Below are 26461 nucleotides of genomic sequence, written 5' to 3' on the forward strand. Positions count from 1 at the left end.
AACTGTTTTTTGACTGAGGTGTCAAATAATGTATTTCTTTTTGTACTGTTTGTTCCTACAGTCCCTGATGTGGCAACTGTACCCTGTAACAGCGGTCGGGGGTGGGAGAGGTCTGCTTGACCCAGCATTGAATCTAGACAAGAGGCACAAGTGGCTTCGGCCAAAATTATTAAGGGGTTGGATCAGTTCCCTTGTAGAAACATGGGAAGCTGTCTTATACTGTCAAACCATTGGTCGATCTACGTCAGTATTGTCTACACAGATTGGCAGCAGCTCTCCAACGTTTTGGACAGATGGCATTCACAGCTTTATCCTGGAGATTTCAGAGATTTAACTTGGGGCCCATCTGCATGCAAAGCAGATGCTCTACCACTGAGTTAGAGCCCAACATATGAAGCTGACTTACTCTGAGCCCAGGCCATTGGTTTTGTTGCTGAGCGTTGTGTGCACTGACAGGCAGCTGCTCTCCAGGATTTCTGACAGGGTGCTTTCCCAGCCCTACCCAGAGAAGCTAAGGATTGGTCTTGGGACCTAATGCGTACCAAGCAGGTTCTCTCTACCACTGGGCTTTCACCTATGTAGAAAGGATACAACATTTGGGGCTTTTTAGTTTAGAAAGAAGATGAGTAAGGACAATGAGAGAAGTGTATAGAATTCTGCATGCACACGGTTCAAAATTAGCCAGGTGGGTCCAACTGCAACCACATAGAGATCTCTGGATGCCAGGTAGACAACTGACATCTCCATCTGGCTGCCCCTCCAGCTTTCTTAAGTGGGTAAGCAGAAGAGCTTACTTATTGCATTTATATCCTACCCTTTTCTCCAAAGAGTACATGATTCACCCCAGTCCTAAGTTAATCCCTAAAACAACCCTGTGAGGTAGGTTAAGAGGTTATAACTGGCCCATGGTCACCCAGTGAGCTTCATGATGGAGGGAAGGCTTAACCCAGATCTCCTAGGTCCTAGTCTGACACTCTTTAACTACTACACCACATAGGCTTCCTACAGTACTTCTGCTATGGGGCAGCTACATAAATTATGTAGGTATGTAAATATGGGGAAAGCAAAATGTCATACTGAATCCCTATGTTACCTCACTACAAAGTTTCTGACTGTGAGCCTGATAATCACACAAAGATGCATCTGAAATGGCCACCCAAACATTTTCTGGGGTCTGTTTTGTGAGCAGAATCCTAAATTGGCATCTTTATTCTCTGTAGGATTTCAGTCTCTGTGGCATAGCAAGTAGGAATGGCCAGTGCTCTCTGAATGTTGCCTTGCTCAGCCAGTCCCGCCCAACATGACCAGTGGAGGCCACCATATTTGCCGGCATGGAATTGCAATATTCCATTCCAGGGATGCCAAATGTTGATGGTCAGAATCAGGCTATTTTGGAGAAGGGAGGTATTGTAAAATGAAACAGGGATATAATTTAGTGGGACTGAGTCAAGAGTGGTACCGGCACCTGATGTGAGAAGAGCAGCTTGCGATAACTACGTGTGTCAATCCTGGTGCTGGTTGAGTGTTCATATGAGGGAACATCACCATGAGGGTGACGGTACAAAATGAAAGCATTTATAAATACAAAAACTCAAATCAGTGGAAAATATTTACAAAGTGAACAGCACACCAGTCATACCAAAGGGTAATTGGAACTGCCATAGTTGCAGATTTCTCAAAAACCATTTAGAGCTAAATGGAACTTGAGTGTGCATGGCCTTAAAAAGCTGCAAAAATCCCTTGTTATATTGGAATGGATAATATTGTGTAATATTCCACCATTTCTCCAGGCAGCTCAGGGTGGTGCATTGGGTCTCTTGGGTCCAGTCAGAACAATCCTGTGATGTAGGTTGTCGAAAGAGTTACTGTCTCAAAGTCAAGGTCACCCAGTGAGTTTCATAGTTGGGTAGGCAACAGAATCCAAGGACTTTACAGCCCCAAGTCGAAACTGTCTATTGCACAAGATGTCTGAACCTTTTCAGATTTGGCACTCATTTTTTAATTTTTTACCATCTATTTGTGTGAAGCCAGTGCTGGTGTGACTTGCTGTAGGTTGGGCTGTGACCTAGTTGGGGAGTTTTAACCCATCACTGCATAGTTTGATCTGAGACATTATTGGTACAGCCCATTAGTGCTACAGGAGCAGTGAAACTCCCTTATGACCTTTTCCACGTTCCAACTATGGTTACCAGTTTCCCAGTAGAGGTAGATTACTTTGTAAAAAAAAATGTACGAAACTGTCATAAGCAACGTGCATGAGCTTCAGTTTGAACTAAAAAGTGACGTCTCTGGTCCCTGGGGTGCTGGGCTCATACCCAAGCTTTAGATTTCTAGCTATCACAACTAAAATATTTGTCTTGAGTTTAGCTCTGTTCACCTAGTTGGCAGACGTAACACCAGAAAGTGGCAGCACTTTGAGTTCACTTGGGTGAGAGCACTTGGCAGAAGTGAGGTGAAGTTCGGGTTGCTTTTCCCCCCTCTTGCGCAGCCTGCTGCTGATCTCTAAGAGGATCTGGAATTTTGAGACAAGATCCTGTTTGCTATGGAGAATAGACGTCAGAGGTGGAGGGGGGAGAGAAGGTTAATCCATGTTAGGTAACAGACATGAAAGGGCACAACTGTTGGAATGATAACTTAAAAGGGCTCTGAACGGACAAATTGGTTGGAAATGCTTTTTCTATTTTTCATCTATAATTAAACTGCTTACCAGTTGAACATACAAGTTGTGGAGACATAATTAAACTTTATTTTGTCAGGATTTATTACAGTGTAGTTTCCCCACAATGTAATGTTCCACCTTTATGGTATAATTTGCGTTCGTGATATAATTTTGCCAGACACATGGCAACTTTTGTTTAATTCGGCCTCTGAGGCTCTGTTCAGTTTAGTAGTACAGTTTTGTTACAGTACTACTTCCTGCTTTCAGCCTTAAAAATGGGTTTAAGCAGAGGTTTGATGTCCATCTGTCATGGACACTTTAGCTGAGATTCCTTCATTGTAAGGGGCTGAACTAAATGACCCTGAGGATCCCTTCTAACTAAACTTTATGTAACAAAAGTAGGATCCATTTTCCCCCAAGAAAAGGTCTTTAACCATCATCCTTTTTATTAATTGATTCCATAAAAGAAAATAAAAACTAACACATGTATAAAAAAGTCAGAATACAGAAAATAGAGAAAAAGAAGAGTTACAGAAAAAAGGTAAATAAAAAATACACAAACTTATAATTTTCCCATTGACATTATTACATAGCCATCCCTTTCAAGACTTCCTTCAGCTTGTCCATAAATCATTCGAAGCAATAATCAGAGTCACGCGTTTCTCTGCTTATATTGTCATTGTGCCTATCTCTGTCTCCTATTTGCTTTAAATAATAACTCATAGTCTTTCACAGTGCGTCTCTGAGTCCCTTTAGCGTTGTTTGTCCCTCACTAATACATTCCAGATAATCCACGTACTTTCCCCAATCCTTGATGAACACTTGGTCTCTTACATACCTAATTTTTCCTGTTAATTTATCCAGCTCTGCGTAGTCCTACAGCTTAGATCTCCACTCCTCCACCGTTGGTATTTCCTGCTGTTTCCACTTTTGGGCTAATACTACCCTTGCTGCTGCCACTGCATAATATACTATTCTACGGTCTTCTTTTTTAATCTCTTGCCCTAATATCCCTAGCAGGAAAATTTCTGATTTCTTTCTGAACGTATATTTTAAAATCTTCTTTAATTCAATGTATATTTTCTCCCAGAACTGTTTCACTCTTCCACACTCCCACCACATGTGGTAAAAGGAGCCCTCCTCATCTTTACATTTCCAACACCTTTTATCCATCTTGTACATTTTTGATAATTTCATCGGTGTTAAATACCACCTATAAAACATCTTCATGACATTTTCCTTTATCGTTATACACGCTGTAAAGTTTAGCCCCTCCTTCCAAAGCTCTTCCCAGTCTTCAAATTGTATGCTATGACCTACATCCCTTGCCCAGCGGATCATCACTGATTTGACTTCCTCATCGCCTAAGTTCCAGTCTAGCAGCATCCTATACATCTTAAATATAATTTTCACTTCATTATTTATTATCTCCGTTTGGAATTTGGAATCTTTTTCTGCATAGCCTCTTTCTTTAATATCTTTACTATACATCTGATTTACCTGGATATGGTGTAGCCAGTCATAGACATACTCCTTTACTTGTTCGTACGGCTTTAGCTTCCATTTCCCATCAACCTTGGTTAGCAACTGGCTATATGTTGCCCAGTTGCTTCTCATATTAATAGCCTTTATGCTCATTACTTCAAGAGGTGATAGCCAATGTGGTGTTTTCGGCTCTAACAGATTTTTGTATTTTTCCCATATTTCAATTAACGGGCCTCTAAAAATATGATTTTCAAATCCCTTATGTACTTTCCTTTTGTTCTTCCATAAATAGGCATGCCAGCCGAATCTATTGTCGAAGCCCTCTAAATCGAGTAGCTCCGTGTTCACCAACTTTACCCAATCCTTTATCCAGCAAAGGCATGAAGCCTCGTAGTACAGCTTTAAATCTGGCAGGGCAAAGCCCCCCCTTTCCTTTATATCTGTCAATAATTTGAACTGAATTCTAGGTTTTTTGCCCTGCCATATGTATCTTGAGAGTATTCTTTGCCAGTCTTTAAAGATTCGGCTCCCCTTAATTATAGGGATGGTTTGGAATAGGAACATAAGTCTTGATAAGACATTCATCTTGATTGTATTAATCCTTCCCCAGAATGACAGTTTCAGCCCTCCCCATTTTTCCAGATCTTTCCTTATGTCCTTCCACATCGGCTCGTAGTTGTTTTTGAATAAGTCTATATTTTTAGATGTTAACCAAATACCAAGGTATTTGACTTTTTTGACTATCTCTATCTGTGAATGCTGTTGGATGATTTCTATTGTTTTTGGATCCACATTTTTACCTATCATTTTCGTTTTTGTCTTGTTTAATTTAAAGCCTGCTATTTCTCCAAATTCTTCTATTTCCTTTAATATTTCTTCTATTGCAGTTGTTGGTTCTTCTGTCATTATTACTACATCATCAGCAAAAGCTTTAGTCTTGTACACGTTCTGTCCTAGTGATACTCCATTTATTTTTCCATTTTGTCTTATTGAATTCAAGAGTACTTCTAAAACTATTATAAATAGTAGCGGGGAGAGTGGGCAGCCCTGTCTTGTACCCTTCTGTATCTTTATTTCTTCTGTCACCATGCTATTTATAATCAGTTTGGCCTTCTGTTCTGTATATATTGCTTTTACCCCATTAAAGAAATCATTGCCCACATCCATATGTTCTAAATTTTTCAACATAAAGTCCCATATCACATTATCGAATGCCTTCTCGGCATCCATGAACATCATAATAACTTGTTTGTCAATCCTAACAGATAAATATTCTAACATATTAATTATGCTTCTTGTGTTGTCTCTCATCTGCCGTCCTGGCAGGAATCCCGCCTGATCCTTATGAATAATTTCTGATAACAACCTTTTCAACCTTCTTGCTAGGATTCCTGCAAATATTTTATAGTCTGTATTTAGCAATGAAATTGGTCTATAATTTTTGACTTGAGTTGGATCTGCATCTTGTTTAGGGATAAACGTAATATATGCTTCTTTCCATGTCCCAGGGATTTCTCCTTTCTTTAAGATGTTATTCATAGTCTCCTTCAGTGGTCCCACTAAGATAGATTTCATCTCTTTATAATAACCAGCAGTAAATCCGTCAGGACCTGGTGCTTTGCCCCTCTTTAAATCTTTGATTGTTTCTTCTATCTCCTCATTTCCAATTGGTATATTCAATCTTTGCTTATCCTCTGTTGAGATTTTCTGCACCTTTTTATCCTTCAGAAATCTTTCTATTCTCCTTAGACCAACTCTCTCTTTATCCTTATACAGACTTCTATAATAGTTGACAAACTCACTCCTAATTTCTTTGGGATCTGTTCTTTCTCCCCCCCCCCCACTATTATTTTGTTTATTGTACCTTGTTCCTTCCTTTTTTTGATTTGCCAGGCAAGCCATTTACCTGGTTTGTTTGAAAATTCAAAATTTTTTTGTCTCAGTTTTTTGATGTTCCACTCCACCTCTCTGTTTATTATAGTAGCAAACTGAGTTTGTAGCATTTTTATTCTTTCTTTTGCCTTTTGGCAGTTAGGTTTTTGAGATAGTTTTTGTTCATTTACCATCATCTGTTTTAGAATTTCCTCTTTATTTTTCTCTCTATTCCTGTTTTTAATTGCGTTCTGTTGGATAAAGTATCCTCTTATTACCGCCTTACTTGCGTCCCATACTACATTAATCTTTGTTCCTTTATCACAATTGTCCGCAAAGTAATCTGACAATTTTTTCCTTGCATTTTCGACAATTTTCTGGTCATCTAAAAGATAGTCTTTGAGTCTCCATCTAAAAGTTCTTGTCTCTAAGCTTTCCAATTCCAGCTCTATCGGACTGTGGTCCGAAATTACTTTCGGTCTTATTTCTATTAATTTAGATCTTGGGCATAATTCACTTGAAAGCCATATCTGATCTATACGTGACATTGATTGGTTAGGCTCAGAATGGTAAGTAAATTGTTTATCCAATGGATGTCTGAGGCGCCAGATGTCCGTCAAGTTGCAGTTTTCTACCATTGAGAAGAAGGATTTTGGTAATTTTCCTTCTTTGTTTACTCCATCCCTAAGTCTATCCACTTCTAACGAGACGACGCCATTCATGTCACCCATTAGAATTATTTTTTGGTCCATATATTCCCATAGCTTCTCTTCTAATTTTTTAAAGAATTCAGTTTTACTACCATTTGGGGCATATACCCCTACTACCATCAGTTTTTCTCCTTGCCAGTTAATGCTAACCCCTATCACCCTCCCCTCTTCATCTTTGAATAGTGTTTTAGCTTCCATCTTGTTTTTAATATACAATACCACCCCTCTTTTCTTTTCTTTATCTGAGGATTCAAATTCATTTCCCAATTTTTTGTTAATTAGCACTTTTCTATGCCTTCTGGCTACATGCGTTTCCTGAAGACAAATAATGTCCAGATTCTTCCTTTTCAGATATTGCTCAATTTTATTTCTCCGTTTTTTATCGTTCATCCCGTTAATATTCCAATTCCAAATTTTTAACCCCATAGTGCTGAGCTTTCACTTAACTTTTCTTTACGTTATCCTTTCCTTTATAGGTGCCCTGAATCTTCTTTTTCCTCCTCTGCCTCTTCGTCTGATCCGCTTCCTCCCCCCTCCTCTTCCTCCCCCACTCCTGATTCTCCTGGTAGTCCTCCCTCTGCACCCCCGGTTCCATTTGCTTCCGTTCTCAGTTCCTTATATTTCCTAAGGAACTTCCCGGTTTCTTCCTGGTTTAATAACCTATGTCTCTTACCTCTATACATAAATGAAACCCCTTCCGGGAATTCCCATCTAAACTCGATCTTATTTTTCTTCAATGCCTGCACCAGAGATTTATAAGAGTCTCTTCGTTTAAGTAATCTGATTGGGACATCTTTAAAGATAATTATATAATTCCCATCTATATTCAACCTCTTTTCTCTATTCCTCTGAAGAATCCTATTTCTCATTTCTTTATCCTTAAATGTAATCAGGCAATCAATCGCCTGTAAGTTTTCTTACTCTTGTTGTGTTAACGCACATTCTAAATGCGTTCTGTATGTTATTGGCCATTTCCTCCGGTGGTATACCCAGCCATTCCGCAAGCTCCATTATCAATTTCTCTTTAATGTTTTCATTTTGTGTCTCTGGCACAGCTCTAAACCTCAGATTAATCTCCCTCTGCCTCAGTTCATTCATCGCTATAATATCCTTCATCTCTTCCTGTGCCTTGTTTAAATCCATCACTTTTGCTTTAATCCTTTCCTTATCCCTTTTGATATCTTTTAGTTCCAGCTTTGTCTTCTTTAATCCTTCCTCCGTGAGCTGCGTTCTCCTAAATATTTCTTTCATTTGGCCCTTAAGTTCATTAACAGTTTCATCTATTTTTTTATCCATTTTCCCAATCCTATTATCCACTTGCTCTAATTTATGCTCTAAATTAGCTTGACTCTGTTTGATCTCCGCAAACATCTTCAAAATATCTGACTTGAAATCTCCCTCTTGTTTGGAACCCCTCCTATCCCCAGGAGTCCCGCCATTCGTCCCTTTCTTCCCGGTGAGTGACATTTTATACACTTATAACCCCCCCAATCCCAGATAGTATCTTTCCCACCGTAGTTATATCTAATACCTTCCTTTATATCTCCCGCTTTATCCGTTTTCCTTAAATCCACTTACTTCCTTTGATATTACTAATCAGAGTTACCAATCTTTTATGTATATATGTTTCCAAAAAGTCAAGATATAAAGTCAGTATAAGGTTCTTGCTACAAAGTTGTCCTCTCAATGCGGGGTGCTTCAATACCGGGGGTTCTTCCCGCCTTCAATCAGGCTAATCCGTATTACTGGGTAGACATGCGGGGGGGTTTAATAAAGAGGGAGATAAAACAAAATGACAAGTAGAGAAAAAGAAGGGAAAGGAGGAGAGCAGGGGGGAAGAAGTCGGTCGAGGATCACACAGACTCCATCTTGTCGCTAGAGGTCGCCAGGTCTCTATGAATTAGCGTTCTAGAAATGTGCCGACATCTTATTCCCCCAAATGCTTAGCGTTTCCTATTAGTTAGAAATCCTCAAATTTCAAATCCCAGTCTCAAACCAAGGGAGGAGAGGTAGAGATCATATACATATGAGTCACCATGTAGATATATATATAGCTGTCCATTTTTTCACCGTCCCCACGTACAACAGACTCCTAATGGTGGCAGAGCTTTCTCTTCCGCATTTACTATCTCTTGTGTTCTAACGCCAAGATAGAGAAACGCCCCTTCTCCTCTTCACGCCCTCCGGTTCACCAAGAACGCCGAGTCCCGATACTTTGTCTCTGGCTCCTTCCTCTTCCCTCCTTTCCTTCCACGTAGTGTTCGTATTTTTATGCTTATATATCTGATGGGGGAAGACACTTAAGGAGAAACAACGTAACCGCTAAGGCGACTCACTTTCACTTTCTCCCGCACTGGTGTCACGCCACGTTTGAGTTGATTTTGGCTGTCAGCTAAACTCCGTTTACCTCTCTTTGTTGCTCCGAGACTTCCTTGTTCTTCTTTTATTCTTTTAACCACAAAAATCCAAGTATTTTGCGTTCGGAGTCCTTTAAACTGAGAGCGCACTGCTCTCCCTGCGAGCTCAGGGCTTCGCTATCTGAAGGTGAGTAATGGCTTCCCTCGACCCGCTAAACCTCGCCGCCGCACTCTTCACCCCTTCCGAGGCTACCTGGCAGCCGGGTTGGTCGCTCTCTGGCCTCGCCGGAAACCCGTCCTTCTGAACACCCTTCAGAAGGGGTTGGGGGGGTCTCCGCGCCCTGGAGTTGCCCCCTATCCTTCAAAATAGCTTGAGTTCTCCCTCCCGGTGAGAACCCTGCTTGCACTGGGATCGCGGTGCACCGGAAGTCTCTCCCCCCAAGAAAAGGTCTTGGTTCCAGCTTGTGGTATGTTTGGAGAGAGATAAGCCATCTACCTGACTTTCGACATAAAGGTAAAGCTAAAGGGACCCCTGATCATTAGGTCCAGTCGTGACCAACTCTGGGGTTGCGGCGCTCATCTCGCTTTACTAGCTGAGGGAGCTTGCATACAGCTTCCAGGTCATGTGGCCAGCAAGCCACTTCTGGCGAATCAGAGCAGTGCACGGAAATGCCGTTTACCTTCCCGCCGGAGTGGTACCTATTTATCTACTTGCACTTTGACGTGCTTTCGAACTGCTAGGTTGGCAGGAGCAGGGACCGAGCAACAGGAGCTCACCCCGTCATGGGGATTCGAACCCTGACCTTCTGATTGGCAAGTCCTTGGCTCTGTGGTTTAACCCGCAGCACCACCGGCGTCCCTGACTTTGGACATAGGGCTAAGCCAAATCATGGCTTGGTTCTCAGCTGTGTGGTTGGGTGGGGGAGCAAAACAGGCACGATTTCAGTCCTGTGCACAAGCACAAGCACGCTGCACATGCATCTTTAAACCACAGTTCAGCTTAACTGTGCTTCAAAGTGACATGTAAACCAGGGCACTAATTAAAACTGCTTGTCTCTCAATCTCAGTATTATGTACATGCTGACATGCAGCAGCTTTCAAAGATCTCGGGCAGAAGAGTTTATTCCAGCCCTGGCACCTGAGTTGGCCTTTAGCTAGAGATGCCAAGGGTTGGACTTGGCACTTCTGCACGCAGCACATGGGCTATACTGCTCAGCTACTGTCCCATCCCACAGTCTTGTAAGGCCGCTCAAGGATCAGAATTCAGCAATTGTAATTCCATAGCTAGCAGCTGGTTCCTGTCTGTGAATGCTATCTCCTTGCTTCCCCCACAGTTCAAAGTGAATGGCTGCAAAATGGGAAATTAACCATGTTCAGTACTATTTTTCTAGAAAAAGAGGAACTCACCTCTTTCTGTCTCATTCTCTTAGAATGGGAATAGCACCGACTGAGTTCCTGCTGGAAAAAAGTCCTGACCATGTCAGTGAATTGAGCCTGATGCTAGAACTATGGTATGCAAACGTGTGTGTGTAATGTTAATTTGTGGGTGTAACATCATAATTTTTCTGTGGTATTCACAACAGTGTGAGTAAGAAATCACACCTCTTTTGCCTGATCCCCCTATTGAATATTAAATCAGAATATTGTTTATAAAATGATTTAATTTTTTTGGTAGAACACTGGCCACTGCAAGGTACCCAGTGCTGTCTGAAGTGCAAACATGTATAGCAGTTGAATGAGTTGCTCATTCTCACCTAGTGGTTCTTTTCCCTTCCTCTTTAAAAAGCTGAAACACACACGCCACTTGTTTCATACAGCCATCAAAGAAGGTGGCATAGCATATCCTGTTGAGCTCACCTTTCACACCTTACCACAGCAGAGAGGAGCTGGGGCTGGTACACAAGCTGGGTGCTGGGTTGTTTTTTAGTGGTTTTCAGGGAAGCTTTTAATGTGTGACATTTTAATGTATCTTTAATCTTTGTTGGAAGCAGCCCAGAGTGGCTGGGGAAACCCAGCCAGATGGGCGGGGTACAAATAATAAATTATTATATAGTGGTGGCATCTGCTTATGTGGAACTCCTTCCTGCAGGAAACCCATCAGGCTTCATCCTTAGTGGGGTTCAGGTGGCAGTGTAAGGACATGGTTATTTCAGAGGGCATTTGAAATGCCTGGTGGCTTTGTTGTGTTTTTATGTTCCTGCTGCATTAATGACCTGGTAGTGTCCGAAAGTGTTTTGTGTTTTGTCTTAAATCAGGATCAGATTTGCTTCAGTAAAGAATCATTGGTTCTCTTCTTCTTCCCTCCCTCCTTCCCTTTAAAACATTGTCCCCATTAGTCTTTCCCATACGAATTGATGTTCAGATAACAGTTTGGGTGTCCCGAGTGTCTTTTCCATAGGGCTTTCACTCTTTTCCATACCAGTAAAGTAGAACTGTCACATAGTGCTGTCTAGAGCAGCTCTGAAGCCTAGAAGAGGCTGCAGAGGGTTAATCTAGCCTGCCGGGGAAAGTGACGTTAGGGGAAAGCAGGGATTGAGCAATCTGGAGCTGCCTCACACGCACTTGTCAGGAATCCAGGGTGGCTGGGAAGGGCTTGAGAGACACAAGCTTCCCTTTTAAGCAGAAGGGCAGGGCTCGGGCAGCCAATCACAGCACAGCAAGGACAGCTCATAGGCATGTGTCATGAGTCTTGCCGGCATTTCCTCTCAAGAACGAGAAACGAGAAAGGAGCGGAATTGGGTGGTTTACAAGAGAGCCTGAGCACAGCTGGGGGAAATGCTTTGCTTGTGCCTCTATGTGCCGATTTTCGGCGAGTCCCAGGCAGAGTTTGAGTACTTTGAGTCGAAGGGGCTTCCTGAGAATCTGAAGCCCATCTTCAGATTGAGCCTTTTGATCCCTTCCCAGGAGTTCTCCACCTATCGTCAATGGAAGCAGGTATGAAAGAATGCATGTAAGCTGAATTGTTCTAATCTGTTCAGTATGACCTCCTCTATGCCTTCAAGGAGTTGAGGGTGGCACACATAGTTGCCTTCCACTTCTTTTATCTGGGCAACAGGCTGTTGAGGTAAAATTGGTTGGGACTGGGTCAATGGCTCAAGTTTAGTCTGTGAACTTCAAGGATCAAGTGGGTATCTCCCTAGTTTAAGCCCAGTTCTGTTCTGGAGGCAGGTTCTAGCTTGGGATAGTTATTAGCTGCTGCTCTATAGCAGCTTTCAGTGTAAAGAGTGTTGGTGAGTCATCTTCCCTGCCCTTCCTCCACAAGTTCTCATTTTCCTTGCAATATAAATACAGTATGGAAGATTGTGTGGAGATGTAATAGGTTTCCAAAACCCACCTGGTGCATTTCCAACATTCAGCCCTCGTGCTGCCTTCTGCTTCATACTACCTATTTTCCACAGCAATTTTGGCCAGGTCCTTGATTCTTCTGAAGGATGGAACTGGCTGTGCCTATTGTTGCTACAACTGAGCTACATGCAAATAAAGAGGGTGGAGAGGGATGTACCAGGGACATTTAAGGTGAAGAGGAGGCATATCCGGGGCTGGGTGGCATTGTTGGTGGCAGGAAGAAGGCAGCATCAGTTAATCTCTTCATTTCCCACCTAACTTTCCTAACACAGGAAGTTCAGTTCAAATAGCCAATGTTCTGTTCAGAGTATGCCCATTGAAATTAATGGACATGGCTAACTTAAATTCATTCATTTCAATTGGTCTACTTTGACTAGAAATTAGTGGGATGCAACCCAGGGTTCATGTGAAAGTTCAGGAGACCATAAGTTTTTAAAAGCAAGCCTGCACAACTTGTAATCCAATACAGCCCAGCAGTGTCTGAATGAAGTATCTGAACAAGAGTTTGGCATAAATGGAGCTGTTAAGCATCTGTCAGGCAACAATGTACATCTGGTGGGCTGTTTTGAATTTGGTGGATCATGTGTTGTGCTGGTCTGGCTTAAAACATAAGTACATAAGGGGTGTCATATTTGTTTCCATAGGGAAGATGGGAAGCTCACACAGAGTTCATCTAGCTCAATGTTACTGATGCTGTTGTCAGCGGAGGAGACAGGGTATCTTTCCCAGCTCTAGCTAGAGGTGTCTGGGCAGCGTATTGGGTAAAGTGTTTGATTAGGACCTGGGAGAAACCTCACGTAATCACAAAGCTTGCTGGGTGACCCTCGGCCAGCCCAACCTACCTCGCAGGGTTTGGTGTTTTTTTGGTAACATCTTTATTGAAAGTTCAAAAGGCACATAACTATATGTGCATCAAACATGGTGAGGTGCAAACAAAAAAAGAAAAAGAGAAAGAGAAACAGAACCTGTGCAGAAGGGAAAACAAAGGGGGGAGTGGGGGGAAACCCAAAACTGTATATTCAAATTCAGTGATATTTGGAATCCATTCTTACAAATAGGTTAAGATCTGATGAAGTACAGTAACAACCTTGTAAAATATACCTCGCAGGGTTACTGGGAGGATAAAATGGGGAGGGGGCGAACCATGTACTCCACCCTGAGCTCCTTGGAGGGAAGGGATAGAAATGCAATAAATAAATAAAATGAAATTGAACCTGGGGCCTTCTGTATGAAAACCAGATGTATTACCGCTGAGCTGCAGCCCTTTCCCTCTGGCAGTGTTACCAGTCATGGCAACATGCAGTAGTTGCTGCTATAAAGATAGTAAGTAATAGAAGGGTTAATGTGCACATGCAGAGAGGATTTTGTGGGTGATAAGTCACCTCCTTGATTATGAATCTTCCTCATTTCATCATTGCATTCCCAACAGGCTTCTGGTAAATTAGCCAGTTAGCTGGTTTTCATGAGGAATTTGGGTTTGTTCAGAACTCTCTTTCCTCCCCTCCCCAGTTATTTCCTTCATTCTCTTTCTAGTGTTTGAAAGCCAGCATCTTGCACCTCCCCAAACTGAAACAAACATATTATCAGATGTGCTTCAGATTTTTGTTAATGAGTTAATTACTCATTAATTTGCTTGTAAGCAAAGGCAATCTCTTAGCACTTATTCAACAGCCATGGTTGAAGGAGAGTGTATGATGGTATCAGGGCAATATGATTGGCCATACAACATCCAATATGACCCTTCCTTTCACATTGTTCTGTTGGACCTTCACACTAGCAGTGTGTCACAATGTCATGGCTATCAAGGCACTGATGAATGCTGACTAGGCTAGAATCCAACAGCCTTGCAATTTGTAGCATCATGCATTCAAATGTGGTTACCAGAAGTCTTTTGCTGACATGGAGACACTGGATGGGGTTGAGGACAATGACTGAGGGGATACATGGAAGCAGACTGATTTTTTAAATGTAAATATCAGAAATGTACGAACACCACACTGTTTAGTACAGTAACCTTAAAACCTGCATCAATTGGGGCCTTAGCAGTCTTGCTTTCTCCGTGCAAGAAGATTAATGTGCAGACTCAGTGCACATGTAGGAAAGAATTTCAGCACTGACCGTGATGTGAGCCCAGACTTATAATTTTAGAAATCGTTTGCATCACAGAGATGCGAGTTCAGTGGGGGCAGATTACTTGGCAGAAGCATTTGGGAGAGCTCATTGGCAGACATTTCCCCCTTTTGCCTTGTATCCGCTGCAGTATCCTTTACAGAAAGGGGGGCGTTTTTGGCTTCTCCAGGACCAGCTTACAGGGACCGCAATGCTTCATTGCCTCTCCCAAAGGGTCATGTGGTATTGGGAAACCCTGAATTGGCTCGTTAGCAGTTATCTGATGACATGCCAGAGATTGCCTTCTATCTTTAGCTTACAAATTATGACCCCTTCTATCTCTCTTCTTTTACAACTGTCACATGTCTGTCTGCAGATTAGATCCACCTTGGAAGTCTCAAAGGTCACCGCAGATGGTGACCGGCTGTCCTTATTAAGTTTAGGTTAGGAGGGGTATTAAATTATATGAAGGCCTAAGTTTAGTAATAAGGGGGACAGGGAAGGGGAGGAAGGAACATTTCAAATTATGTCTAGCGTAATTCTCAGGGGAGTCGTTTCTTATACAATATGAAACGTTTATTACTTTAATACGGAACATATTTATCAGCAGCCTAATTATTAAAAATGCAGTATGCTAACTCATTCCTCTATTTTTTATAATTTTTCATGGTCTTGCAAGTGGAGCTAGGTATTGACAGGTTCTGTTTCTTGGCACTCTAGCCTAGTAGACTGGTGTTTAATGCAGGCATCAGCGACTCATAGCCTTGTGCTGTGTGGAGATCAGCAGGCAGCCCAGTTAGAGCCATTGTGAGGAGCCAGCTGGTCTTTGCTGGGTGCTTTTCGGCATATAATTATCTCACTTAACAAATTTCCTGCTCTCTATGCAAAACAGGTGATAGAAAAGCAGGTATTGACTCAGCCATTTAGTTGCTGTGTCTGGTTTGCTTACCTGCGTATCTGGGCAAGGCTCAAGGTGCTGTTTCCTGCTAAAAGGAATGTTAAGGATGAAGTTTCCTTATTTATTAACAACATGACTTTGCCATCTCTTAATCTCTTCTGTAAATATACACTTTGCTTCTAAAATCCAGTTTCCCCCAGTATCTTGCACAAGTGCATAACTGCAGGGTGACCAAATCAGTTCATGCTTGCCTCAGAGCTGCTTTTTGACATTTCTTTTCAGCTTGTGCGTGTATTTTGGTGGTCAGTCATTATTTCTAGTAGTAGCTGGTGTGGTTTAACTTCCTTGCTTCCCTGTTCAGAGGCAAAGTATGATGACATCTCTGTACCCAGTGCCTAGCAAGGAGCTTTTACAGAAGAACTAGCTCGCGCTCTCTCTCTCTCTCTCTCTCTCTCTCTCTCTCTCTCTCTTTCTCTCTTTCTCTCTTTCTCTCTTCTCACTTCTCTCAAGCCCATGACATTGATCTTGCATCTTAAGACAAGGTGTAGCCTAGCAGTGTTTGGGGAAAACACACACACTGTCTCTCAAAAAACCAGCACAACTGGTATCAAACATATTTGGTTAAATTTAAGAGCTCCTGGCAGTGGGGAGTGGACTGCTGTGCTCCAGTTCTGCTTTTAGGGTTTCCATAGGCATGTAGTTGGTCACTGTGAGAACAGGATGCTATATGTGCCATTGGCCTGATGCAGTAGGGCTCTGGATTCTTAGTTTTTACAGTATGTGTGAGGCTGTTCAAATACAGATGTGCTATGTATTCTCCCAGCTCCTGTTCCCTAGCCACAGCTATATAAAAAGGCTACAGAATGAAGTCCAAGCAGAGATCATTTTGTGCAGGGGTTCCGTTCCCAGCCCCCGTCTGCGTCGATTGGGCATGTATAAGTGCACCCTGCCCTGCTATGTCCCTTGTTCTGCCCTCTTTTGTGTCCAAAAGGATCCACAGGTCTGCAATTGTGTGTCCATTGGGCGTGCCTAAAATGGTCACCGCCTGTAATGTTGTTTTTATGTCTTTTCATACAGAAAATCGTTAAAGCTGGAGATAAGGACCTAGATGGGCAGCTGGACTTTGAGGAGTTCGTTCACTATCTCCAAGACCATGAAAAGAAACTGAGACTGGTTTTCAAGAGCTTAGACAAAAAGAATGATGGTATGCACATTTTGGTTTATTTATTGGGAGCGAAGGGATTCTGTTGCAGATTGTCTGGCAGCTTTGTTTTGTTCATAAAGCTTAGAGCTTACTTGTCATCTTTACAGGCTGCATTGACGCCCAGGAGATCGTGCAGTCCCTTCGGGATCTGGGAGTCAAGATCTCTGAACAGCAGGCTGAGAGAATTCTCAAGAGGTAAGTGTTGCAGGTGGCTCTAGTGTTTTCACTCTGGCGACCATGGTGTAAGGTGTTAGCTTTGTCTCCCTTCTCTTCCTTTATATCTCCCCCCTTATAAAACCTCTGAAGCAACTCTGCAGCATTTCGTCCATAGCAAAGCATGCTAGAGCAGCAAATGGTGCTAGAATAGCAATCACAGGTGAAGATCCACTGACATCTTTTGCTGGAACAGTAGGGACAGATGGAGGCCAGAATGCATAAGAGCATGTGACATCAAAAGTAAGCAGAATGCTGATTCATGAGAGAGCAGCTTTCCGTCTTGGAAAGGATTCTTCATACTTGCCAGGAATTGATTTACGGTGCTAACATTCCGTCCTGTAAGATAGGCAAGTAGCATGTAGGCCAAGCGGGAACTTGCTTAATAGCTGCTAAGCAAGAGGAATGAATGATTTTGCCAGCATTCTGGAATTGCTGTCCTTGTAGTATATAATGCTTTTCTGCAGATTAGATAATCTTAAATTAAGGTATAAATTGAGGTATATGTTCCAGTGCTTGCTGCTTTAATACGTGCATGCAACTTAACATACTGAAATGCTTTCAGCTGCATGCATGTTGCACTAACTTTTAACATTTGTCCCTTTCTTGCTCTTTGTATTCTCCCCTCTGCTTCCCTGTCTGTCAGAATAAGAACGGGACACTTCTGGGGTCCTGTCACCTAGTAAGTACCAAAGTGTATATATTCTTGTCTGGCTCCTTTTCCTTTTTGTACTAGTTTTTCTCCCCACCCGCATTGAAGTTGGTAATGTGTAGCAGATTTTTAGTGAGCCTGGTGGTGATGGAGGGTGCGTCCACAGGCAGACACCAGTATATCTCATAAAAACATTAAAAAATCAGTATCAATATCAGCAAATTACACAGCTAATCAATTTAAAGCACTCCTAAAACAACAGAAAAATATGCAGAATAAGGGGTAACTATTAAAAGCACAGCACATATTTTTGTTTCCAGAAGGTAACTGCAAGCAAGCCAACAGGGCTAAGGTTGAATTGATGCTTAAGAGTATGTTAAAACCAGCACTTCTATGCCTCATGCTTGGGAATCCTTTCTCGATTAGTAAGACATTAATTGGTAAGGACGGAAAAACACTCAAGTTCAAAACTTCTTCCTCCTGCTGCCCCAAGGTAGAATCTACTGACTCATTTGCCTTCCACAGATGTAGCCACACTGTACAGACCATAACCAGGCAGCAAGGACACAAATTGCAGATGACTTAGGGGAGTGCACACAGTTACACATGCCACTCACTAGTTAATCTGACTCGTTTTATGACCACACATATTAACCAATCTAGACTCTTCCTGTGGAATATCTTATGTCCATCCTGCACAGCCTTATATATTTAATTTTGGAGGACCCAGTGAAAGGAAGAGGATGTGGGGAGAGGCAATGGAGAAGCCATCTTAGCCCCACATAGAACACAATTTGTTCCTCATGAGCTGTCCTGTGATCCCAGGAAACATTTTTGCCCTCATGACTGTTTGAAAATTACTCTTCCAAGTATTTTACACTATCTGATACATAAAGCTCTTAAAATTGTGCTTGCATGTTCTTTAGTCCTCTTCTACAAATATTTATGTTTTGTGTGGTTGGTGTGGAGCTAAAGAGTTGATATGCCAGACCTCCTCCTCTTGGCTCATTTTACCTTCCCAATTGATTCTTGCAGCATGGATAAAAATGGAACAATGACAATAGATTGGAATGAATGGCGTGACTATCACCTGTTGCACCCTGTGGAGAACATTCCTGAGATTATCCTATACTGGAAGCACTCAACGGTAAGAAATTAAGATCCTTCATGCACAACGTATGTGAAACTCATGGTTGCATTTGTGAGGGTCCCGTTCCATGCTCTTGACTCCTATCAGCAGTCTCCATCAAAAGCTAGCTGCCTTCTCGCTCTAGTTGCTTTCTGCTTTTTTATGTGCCTTCTGGCCTTGTTCTTAAAATTTCTGGCACAGGTGAAAGTGAATGTTCTCGGGGAGTGGGAAAGCAGGTAAGCTGCTTGACTTGTACCCAAGGTACACAAACAACTGGGTCCTGCTAGTTTGCAACCTGCCAGCTCTGGAAAGTGATACGATGCTCTTTGATTAAATTTGGCTTTTATTGCTGCATAATGAGATCAAACTAGGCTGTGAACTCCGGAAGAACTCTAGATCTTTCCCCCTGTTCTGTTCCTCTTGGCCAGTCATTTTGAACACCAGCAGATTGCAAGGCTGGCAGGTGGCCCATTTTTAAAACTACAACTATGGTATATTTTCTGAAATACCCTCTAATGAATTTTATTAGCTGCAACCACATGCAGCGGAGAACAAAGGTGCGGCAGATGCAGATAAAGCAGGTGCGGGTGTTGAAATAGTAAACTAGTGCTAATTGCTCCCATGCTTAAATTGTTTAATCTAGGTGCATGATGAACAGATCTCTGAGGAAGTCCTCATGCACGCCTAGTGCAGCTGAAGAAAATAATTTTACTCATGCCATGCTTTATTGCTTTGCAGATTTTTGATGTAGGAGAGAACCTGACAGTCCCAGATGAGTTCACAGTGGAAGAGAGGCAGACTGGAATGTGGTGGCGACACCTAGTTGCAGGTGGAGGGGCAGGGGCAGTGTCAAGAACATGCACTGCTCCCTTGGACCGCTTGAAAGTTCTCATGCAGGTAAGGGTGGAAGCTCGGCAGAAGGGTCTTTGTTGTCCTGGCTCCATCAACTTTTCCTCTTAGTTCAAGGATATAGGTAGAATACAGTCTTGCAGGACAGACTTTTCCTCCAGAAACAAGAGAGCTGTAAGATATGGTGATGTCTGTTTGTATGTCATTCTGACACCCAGAGGGAAGCCACTCTCAGCAGTTTCTGTGAGCCCTGCTTTTCTACATATGACCTGCACTTCTGGTTCCCTCCAGAATTTATACTTGTAGTTTTTTGGAAGTTGGGCAGGTCAGGTCAGCAACAGCACAGTCCTTGGACTGCGCAGCCTTGGCAGAACACGCAATCCCTTAAAACTAGTCCTGACAGCTCTAGCTGGAAATGAGGTAACCTGTGACTTGCTGGCAGCTCTTCCTGTTCTGGGCTCAAAGGACAGAGAAACACAGCTGTCATTGGAAGTACCTTGTGAAATGGGGAATTTGGACTTTGCATAGGAGTCACCGGACTGACCCATGCCTCCCTTTCGTCATCAGTTCCATTTCCCACTGCTTCCCTTTTCACTTCTTGCTGTTCCATGAGCTACTAATTTTGATAATATTGGACTATAGATAACTGATGCTGAACGAAAGTGTCCCTTTTCCTGCTACACTTGTGAGGCAAGGTAGTTTAATAAAACTTGTATGTAGATAAGAAAAGCTTTTTTGCCCATGCAGGAAAACTGAAAATGGGCCTGGATCCAACCAGAAATGTCTTTCTCCTTTTCAGGTCCATGCTTCTCGCAGTAACAACATGTGCATTGTTGGAGGCTTTACCCAGATGATCAGAGAGGGTGGCCCAAGGTCACTTTGGCGAGGGAATGGCATCAATGTTTTGAAAATTGCTCCAGAGTCTGCCATCAAGTTCATGGCCTATGAACAGGTAAATACAGACCCAAGGCAATGCGAATGAGATGGTGCTGCTACTGTTCAGCTAACATCCCAATGTTGAGGCTAACAAGGGAATAAGAAGCAGGTGTGAATTGTGCAGACTGCTGTATCAGATGACAGAATTCTTTTATATCTATAGATCAAGCGATTCATTGGCACTGACCAGGAGGTGCTGAGGATTCATGAGAGGCTGGTAGCAGGTTCATTGGCAGGAGCCATTGCACAGAGCAGCATCTACCCAATGGAGGTGAGTTCCTGAATTTAGCCTTTGGCAGCTGATGTTCTCCTTTTCTTTTGCGTACAACAGACTGCTTTCAAATGTTTTAGATGCAACTTCTTCCCACAGTGGTGACTTCATTGGTGACATGCCCATCAGAGATACTAAGACTTCACTAGCAATGTGGTCTATTGCAGTGTTCTTCAGCCATGGTTCCTCAGATGATGTTGGGACTTCAACATTGGCAAAACTGGCTGGGAATGATGGGAGCTGTAATTAAACAATGCCTGAGGACCCAAGGTTTAAGAACACATAATTTACTAGTTATCTTTCTTTGACTTGGTTCAGGAAAAGTTTGTATTTGCCTGCCTGTTCTATACAGGCTTTCCTGATGCATCTGTTTCGTCTCATGGACTAGGTTCTGAAGACACGGATGGCCCTGCGCAAAACAGGGCAGTACTCAGGGATGCTGCACTGTGCCAAGAACATCCTCACCAAAGAAGGAATGGGTGCTTTCTACAAAGGCTACATCCCCAATATGCTGGGGATCATTCCCTATGCAGGAATTGACCTGGCTGTATATGAGGTAAGAGGCTTGACAGCTGTTTTGTGGGAGATGTCCTTAAGCAGCCTTTCTCAACCTGTGGGCCCCCAGATGTTGAACTACAACTTCCATCACCCCTAGCTAGCAACGCCAGAGCTCAGGGATGATGGGAGTTGTAGTTCAACAACATCTGGGGACCCACAGGTTGAGAACTGCTGTCCTAAAGGAATGTGCTAAGGAAGGGTAGAGTCCTGACACCAATCTGCTAAATTCCAGTGAAATTTCCCACCTGTGCTCTAGTCTAGGATTTGCAGCATGGATTTTCAAAGTTGTAGTATTGCTCTCTCCCTACTCCACCTCAAATCCAATACTATAGATTCGTAAGGGTCCTACCGATGCTTGACTTGATTTGTGAACAATTTATTCTTTCCTCCTAGACATTGAAAAACAGCTGGCTGCAACATTATGCTGTGAACAGTGCCGATCCCGGGGTGTTCGTTCTGTTGGCCTGTGGTACCATCTCTAGCACCTGTGGACAACTGGCCAGTTATCCTCTTGCCCTAGTACGCACACGAATGCAAGCTCAGGGTAAGAGCATTTGAGAGGCCCTTGGATGTAACCTATGATGCAGAAAGTCTTGCTGCTCAGCACCTGGTTTTTAGAAATATATACAATCTCTGAACCTGAAGGTTCTACTTAGCCACAATAACTAAGTAAACAATAGACATTATCCTCCATGTTTTTGTCTAAGTCTCCCTTGAAAGCCACCTGAGAATTTTAAATGTTCAAAACATCTTTGAACAGTGAATCCCATAAACAAATTCTGTAGAGGTACTTAATTTTATTTGCCCTGAATCTAATCCCAATTTAAACTTGGTGATCCTAAGCTTCTAGTATATGTGTGTCTGGTGGTGGGGAATTTTTTTGTCTTCCTGCTCCCCGCCCCCAACTCAACAGTAGGTAAAGCTTTATAGGTTTATAATGTTGCTAGCATATCTAAGTGCAAACACCTCTTGTTTCTTTGCACTGGGCTGATCTTGGCATCTGTCTCAGGCTGGCACATAGCCAAGTAGTTACAGAGACATAATCGCAGGCTGTTAAACGCCACACAGCAAGTTAAATGTGTGTCTGGTATGCAGTGCCCCTCAGGAATTGAGCTGTGACTAGTAGAGGTTTTCCCATTCACTTTTATTGAAAGAAAGCTTTGGTACATTAGTCCCTCAAGGCACTGCAGACAATGCACAAGATAAGCCTCTCTTCTCCACAACACAATACAAGCTTTGCTAATCCCCTCTTTTACTACCCTGACTGCCAAGCTGTGCTCTAGCTTTAGGAAAGTTGAACCGAACCTGTGCTTTTCCCTTTCCGAGCCCCAAATACTAGAGGGGCTGGATGAGGATCATTCTTCCAGGTGTTCTCTCCACCTTACCAGATGAATGAATGAATCTTTATTTGCATCAGCCATCGGCCATAGCAATAAAACAACAATATGATATACAAAGAATAGAAATAAAAAAGTCAGTTATATAAAATACATTTTAGGGTTTTGAATCAATAGATAGTGGATCTTATTCTGATTGCCCCAGCTAAAAACCTTGCAACCTTTGCTGTCACCTGCTCATCTTGCCCTTGTTTGCCCTCCTGTTGCTTACATTTCCCACTATTTCTGGACCTAGGAGAATTTGGGGGGCGGGTAATGCCTCTTAGAATTATCCTTCCTCCTGCGGGGCACTCAAACACCATTCTGCCTTTTGAGTGTGTGGGAACTTATTGCACGTTCCTGCTCCCCTCCTTCCAGGAAGGGGTCAGCATGGGAGGTAGGGAGGCAGGACGATCTTGCTGGTGTGAGGACATAAGCAGGGGGAAATCAAGTGGTACTTGCCTGTCCCACTCCCTGTCACTACCCTCTGATTCTTTCTCTCTCTCCCTCGGCCATGACCCCCACAACCCTCTGGGCCCTTCCCTGAGATTTTTCTGCTCCCATCCTAGACTCTGCCAGCCCCTGACATGCTGTATTGTGCAGTCCGCAGTCCATGTGATCAGGCTCTTGATGATTGTCCAACGGCTTCTCTTTCAGCTTCAGTCGAAGGAGCGCCACAGGTAACAATGAGGAGTCTCTTCAAGCATATCCTGAAGACAGAGGGAGCCTTTGGCCTCTACAGGGGCTTGGCTCCCAACTTCATGAAGGTGATCCCAGCAGTGAGCATTAGCTACGTGGTCTATGAGAACCTGAAGATGACTCTGGGCGTGCAGTCGCGGTGACCAGGTGGTGCCTGGACCCTTGAACTTTTTCAACAAAATCTTGGGGCTCTGACCCCCAGGGTGTGCCACCATTTCATTCTGTGAATGTGTTGACTGACACTAAGCTGATCAAACTAAGCTGTGAAAATCCCAGATGGTGTGTGTTGGGGAATGATGAGGTATTGGGCCTTTCTACTGTGTTGTTTTAAACAATCGTTTGGCAGTTCTTCCCATGTTCAAGGGACCAACTGGGAACTGAAGGAAAGTTTCTTGAGCTGTCAGTGGTGGCCTGGCTTTTAGTCCTCTTTAGAGTCTTTTGCGCAAGCTCACAGCTGGAGAATGTATCATCTTCCAACTTGCTTGAAAGAGCTTTTTTCTGTTGAGTTGTAAACTCTTCTTAGCCATGGTTTTGATTCTGCAAACGACCTGCCTTGGGTAGGAATGGCTGCTGGGCCAAAATACTTCGCTGTTTACATGTTTTCTTTTGGATAGAAGCAATTCATTTTTCTACTTCAAAATTCTGACGCTGCAGTGTAAATTAAAACCAAGGCTTCAGGGTGCAAAGCCAGTCCCTGCTGAGTCTGAGTGTTACTTTCAGGTTAGCCAGACAGAGTTTAAAATATTTTATTTTTATTATAGTTTCTGTGTTCCTGTAAAACTGCTGGCAAAATGCACTTTATAACAAAAGCAGCAGCTGCAGTCTAGAGTCTGCATGTCTGTGTTTGCATGCTGGAGTAGCTGAGAGGACCTGGCACGTGCAGTTCTGCTCATTTTGAATGGCCTGACCAAGTAACTGGGGAGCTGTGTTGCCACTGGTCCAGTCTCTGCATCTGAGCTCACTGCAGCATGGCAGGGGCTGTGGAGAGGCCGCTTCCCAGTTAGCGTTTTGCATGGTGCTTCAAATACAGTTCTGCCAAGTGCTGTAGGTAGCAAATTATTCTTGAAACTTCAAGCCTTGGATTGCTTCATTCATCCATAGAACTTTATAGGTTGATGCTAGAGTTTGAATTAGGTTAGGGTGGGCTGGTGGACTTGGACTTTGGACAAGGAAGAAATTTTGCTATGGGGAACACACCAGGCTAACTGACAAAGGTGAAAATGGTAGCCATCGTTATGTTATTAGAAGGGAGTGGGGAGCTGCTCGCTCCCACCCACCCACTTCCACCAGGTGCTTATCATAGGGAGAAGGGAAGGTAAGGTGGTGGCTGCCATATCTCTGACTTCACTGTTTCAAGGGTTCATTGAGTTTGTCCACTAAGACTTATTGGAGCCCAGGGGACCCTTGACTTGGGGACCAGCATCACATTCCATTTTTGTTGTTGTTTTGCTGCTTTCAAAGCATATTTATTTTGTATTTATTTAAAGACAAAAGACGAAACTGTCACACTATTTTTGTAGACATGTTTAAATATAGTTACTTTGTCCTTGGTATTCTGTATTTTTGTACAGGTCTCATATTTATGTTCTTAAAAACATTTTGCACATTTTCAGTATCGTCTAATAAAAGAATCATTGCAAATTGGACCCCCTCAGAGGTCCTTAGTGCTCCATTTCCTTTTCGTGTTGCCGGTCCTGCATCTGGGTTGACTGAGAGCCTCAGTCGAGAAAAAATCCTTTTGTGGAGAAAAGCCTTAGGAGAGTGGTGGGTGGTGGGGAATGAAAGGCCCTTGTTTGGGGGTCTGCCTTACTGTGGCATCGCCTCATCATTAGTGACTTTATTTTTATGGGTGTTGGACGAACCACAAACTAGATGTTTTTTTTTTTTTAATGGTTAATAATGAAAAGGGCTGATTGGACTTGGGAGAGAGAAAAATAAATCTCAGGGAGAGAAAAATCACAAAATGCCCATTTTTCTGATGTGCGGAAGGAAGCTGATGCTTGGAGCTGAGCTGTTGCTGTTTTCTGTGCTGGCAGATCTGCCTGCCTGCTCCTCCTCCTCCTCCAGGGTCAGGAAAGTGCACTGTGAAGAAGCAGTTATCCCTGAAGGCTGCAGCGGCTCAGAGGGCCCTGCTGCTGCTACTGCTGCTGCTGCTGCTGCTCTGTACACAGAAAGCCTTGTGCAGCAGAGAGCAGCTTCCTCTCCCCCAGTTCTCTTTGGGCCTTAAGTTGGGTCTGTCCACTGCTGCTTTGGGGGAAACTGCCTGTCTGCCTTGAGTTCATATCTCAGTCGTGTGTTTTCCCCATCCCTTTTGTGAGTCACTCCACCCTTGGGAGACCTCCCCCTTACCTTTGGTGGCCTGAGGAGATTTCAGCACATACAAATCAATGCAATATGAACTGTCTTTGTAGCTGTAACCTTAATATATGAAGGGCAAAACTAACAAAACAAGAAGCCTGTGATGGTAGGGGACAGGCAAGGACCGCCTCTCGCCGTATGAACCAACCCGTACACTGCAATCATTATCTGAGGCCCTACTTTGTGTGCCTCTTCCATGAAAGGTCCAGAGGGTGGCAACATAAGAATGGGCCTTTTCTGTGTTGGCTCCCCACTTGTGGAATGCTCTCCCCAGGGAGCCTTGTCTGGCGCCTTCATTATATATCTTTAGAAACCAGGCAAAAACGTTCCTGAATAACCAGGCCTTTGGCTGATGAACATTTTATGGCCTTTTAAATGTGTTTGGGGGGGGTTGTTTTTGTTTTATTAAGTCTTTTGTGTTTTCTTTTTATGTTGTGAACCGCTCTGATCTTTGGACAAAGGGCGGTATACAAATTTAATAATTATTAATAACAATAACAATAATAAAGGTTTATCAAAGATGCTGGTGGCTTCCTTGTTTTGTGTTGAGTTGGGAGTCTGTGGGTTCAAGGTGTGTGCGCATGCATCCTTCACCCAAACAAATACATAAAGCAAGTTTGCATTTACCCGCACTTGATTACAATAAAAGCTTCAGTCATGGATAAGTTGCACGTTGTGACTTGAATGCCCTTCAGTTGTCTTCTGTGACTTTCTAAAGTGTCAGCCCTGGCTTGAGGCCCATATTTCTGGCATAGAGCTGCACTTCTTAAGGGCACATGGA

General features: G+C 43.1%; 1 protein-coding gene across 6 annotated transcripts in view; it reads left to right on the top strand.

Annotated features, from left to right (window-relative positions):
* The window catches only part of SLC25A25 (solute carrier family 25 member 25), a 46368-nt gene extending 20165 nt beyond the window's left edge, over positions 1-26203 (top strand). For 2 of the 6 annotated variants that reach the window (XM_079962126.1, XM_079962128.1), the window contains exons 2-11: positions 16513-16639; positions 16747-16834; positions 17499-17534; positions 18540-18651; positions 19372-19530; positions 20282-20434; positions 20582-20689; positions 21078-21245; positions 21641-21791; positions 23281-26203. In XM_079962126.1, the coding sequence (XP_079818252.1) occupies positions 16513-16639; positions 16747-16834; positions 17499-17534; positions 18540-18651; positions 19372-19530; positions 20282-20434; positions 20582-20689; positions 21078-21245; positions 21641-21791; positions 23281-23465 (1287 nt within the window). In that variant the 3' untranslated portion in view covers positions 23466-26203. Of the gene's footprint in view, positions 1-11765; positions 12018-16512; positions 16640-16746; positions 16835-17498; positions 17535-18539; positions 18652-19371; positions 19531-20281; positions 20435-20581; positions 20690-21077; positions 21246-21640; positions 21792-23280 lie in introns of those variants that run through there. The other 4 variants (XM_079962127.1, XM_079962129.1, XM_079962130.1 and 1 more) reach the window with 3 other exon arrangements.
* The last annotated feature ends 258 nt before the right edge of the window (positions 26204-26461 follow it).

The sequence above is a fragment of the Podarcis cretensis genome (genome assembly GCF_951804945.1).
Source record: "Podarcis cretensis genome assembly, chromosome: Z".
Lineage (NCBI taxonomy): Eukaryota > Metazoa > Chordata > Lepidosauria > Squamata > Lacertidae > Podarcis > Podarcis cretensis.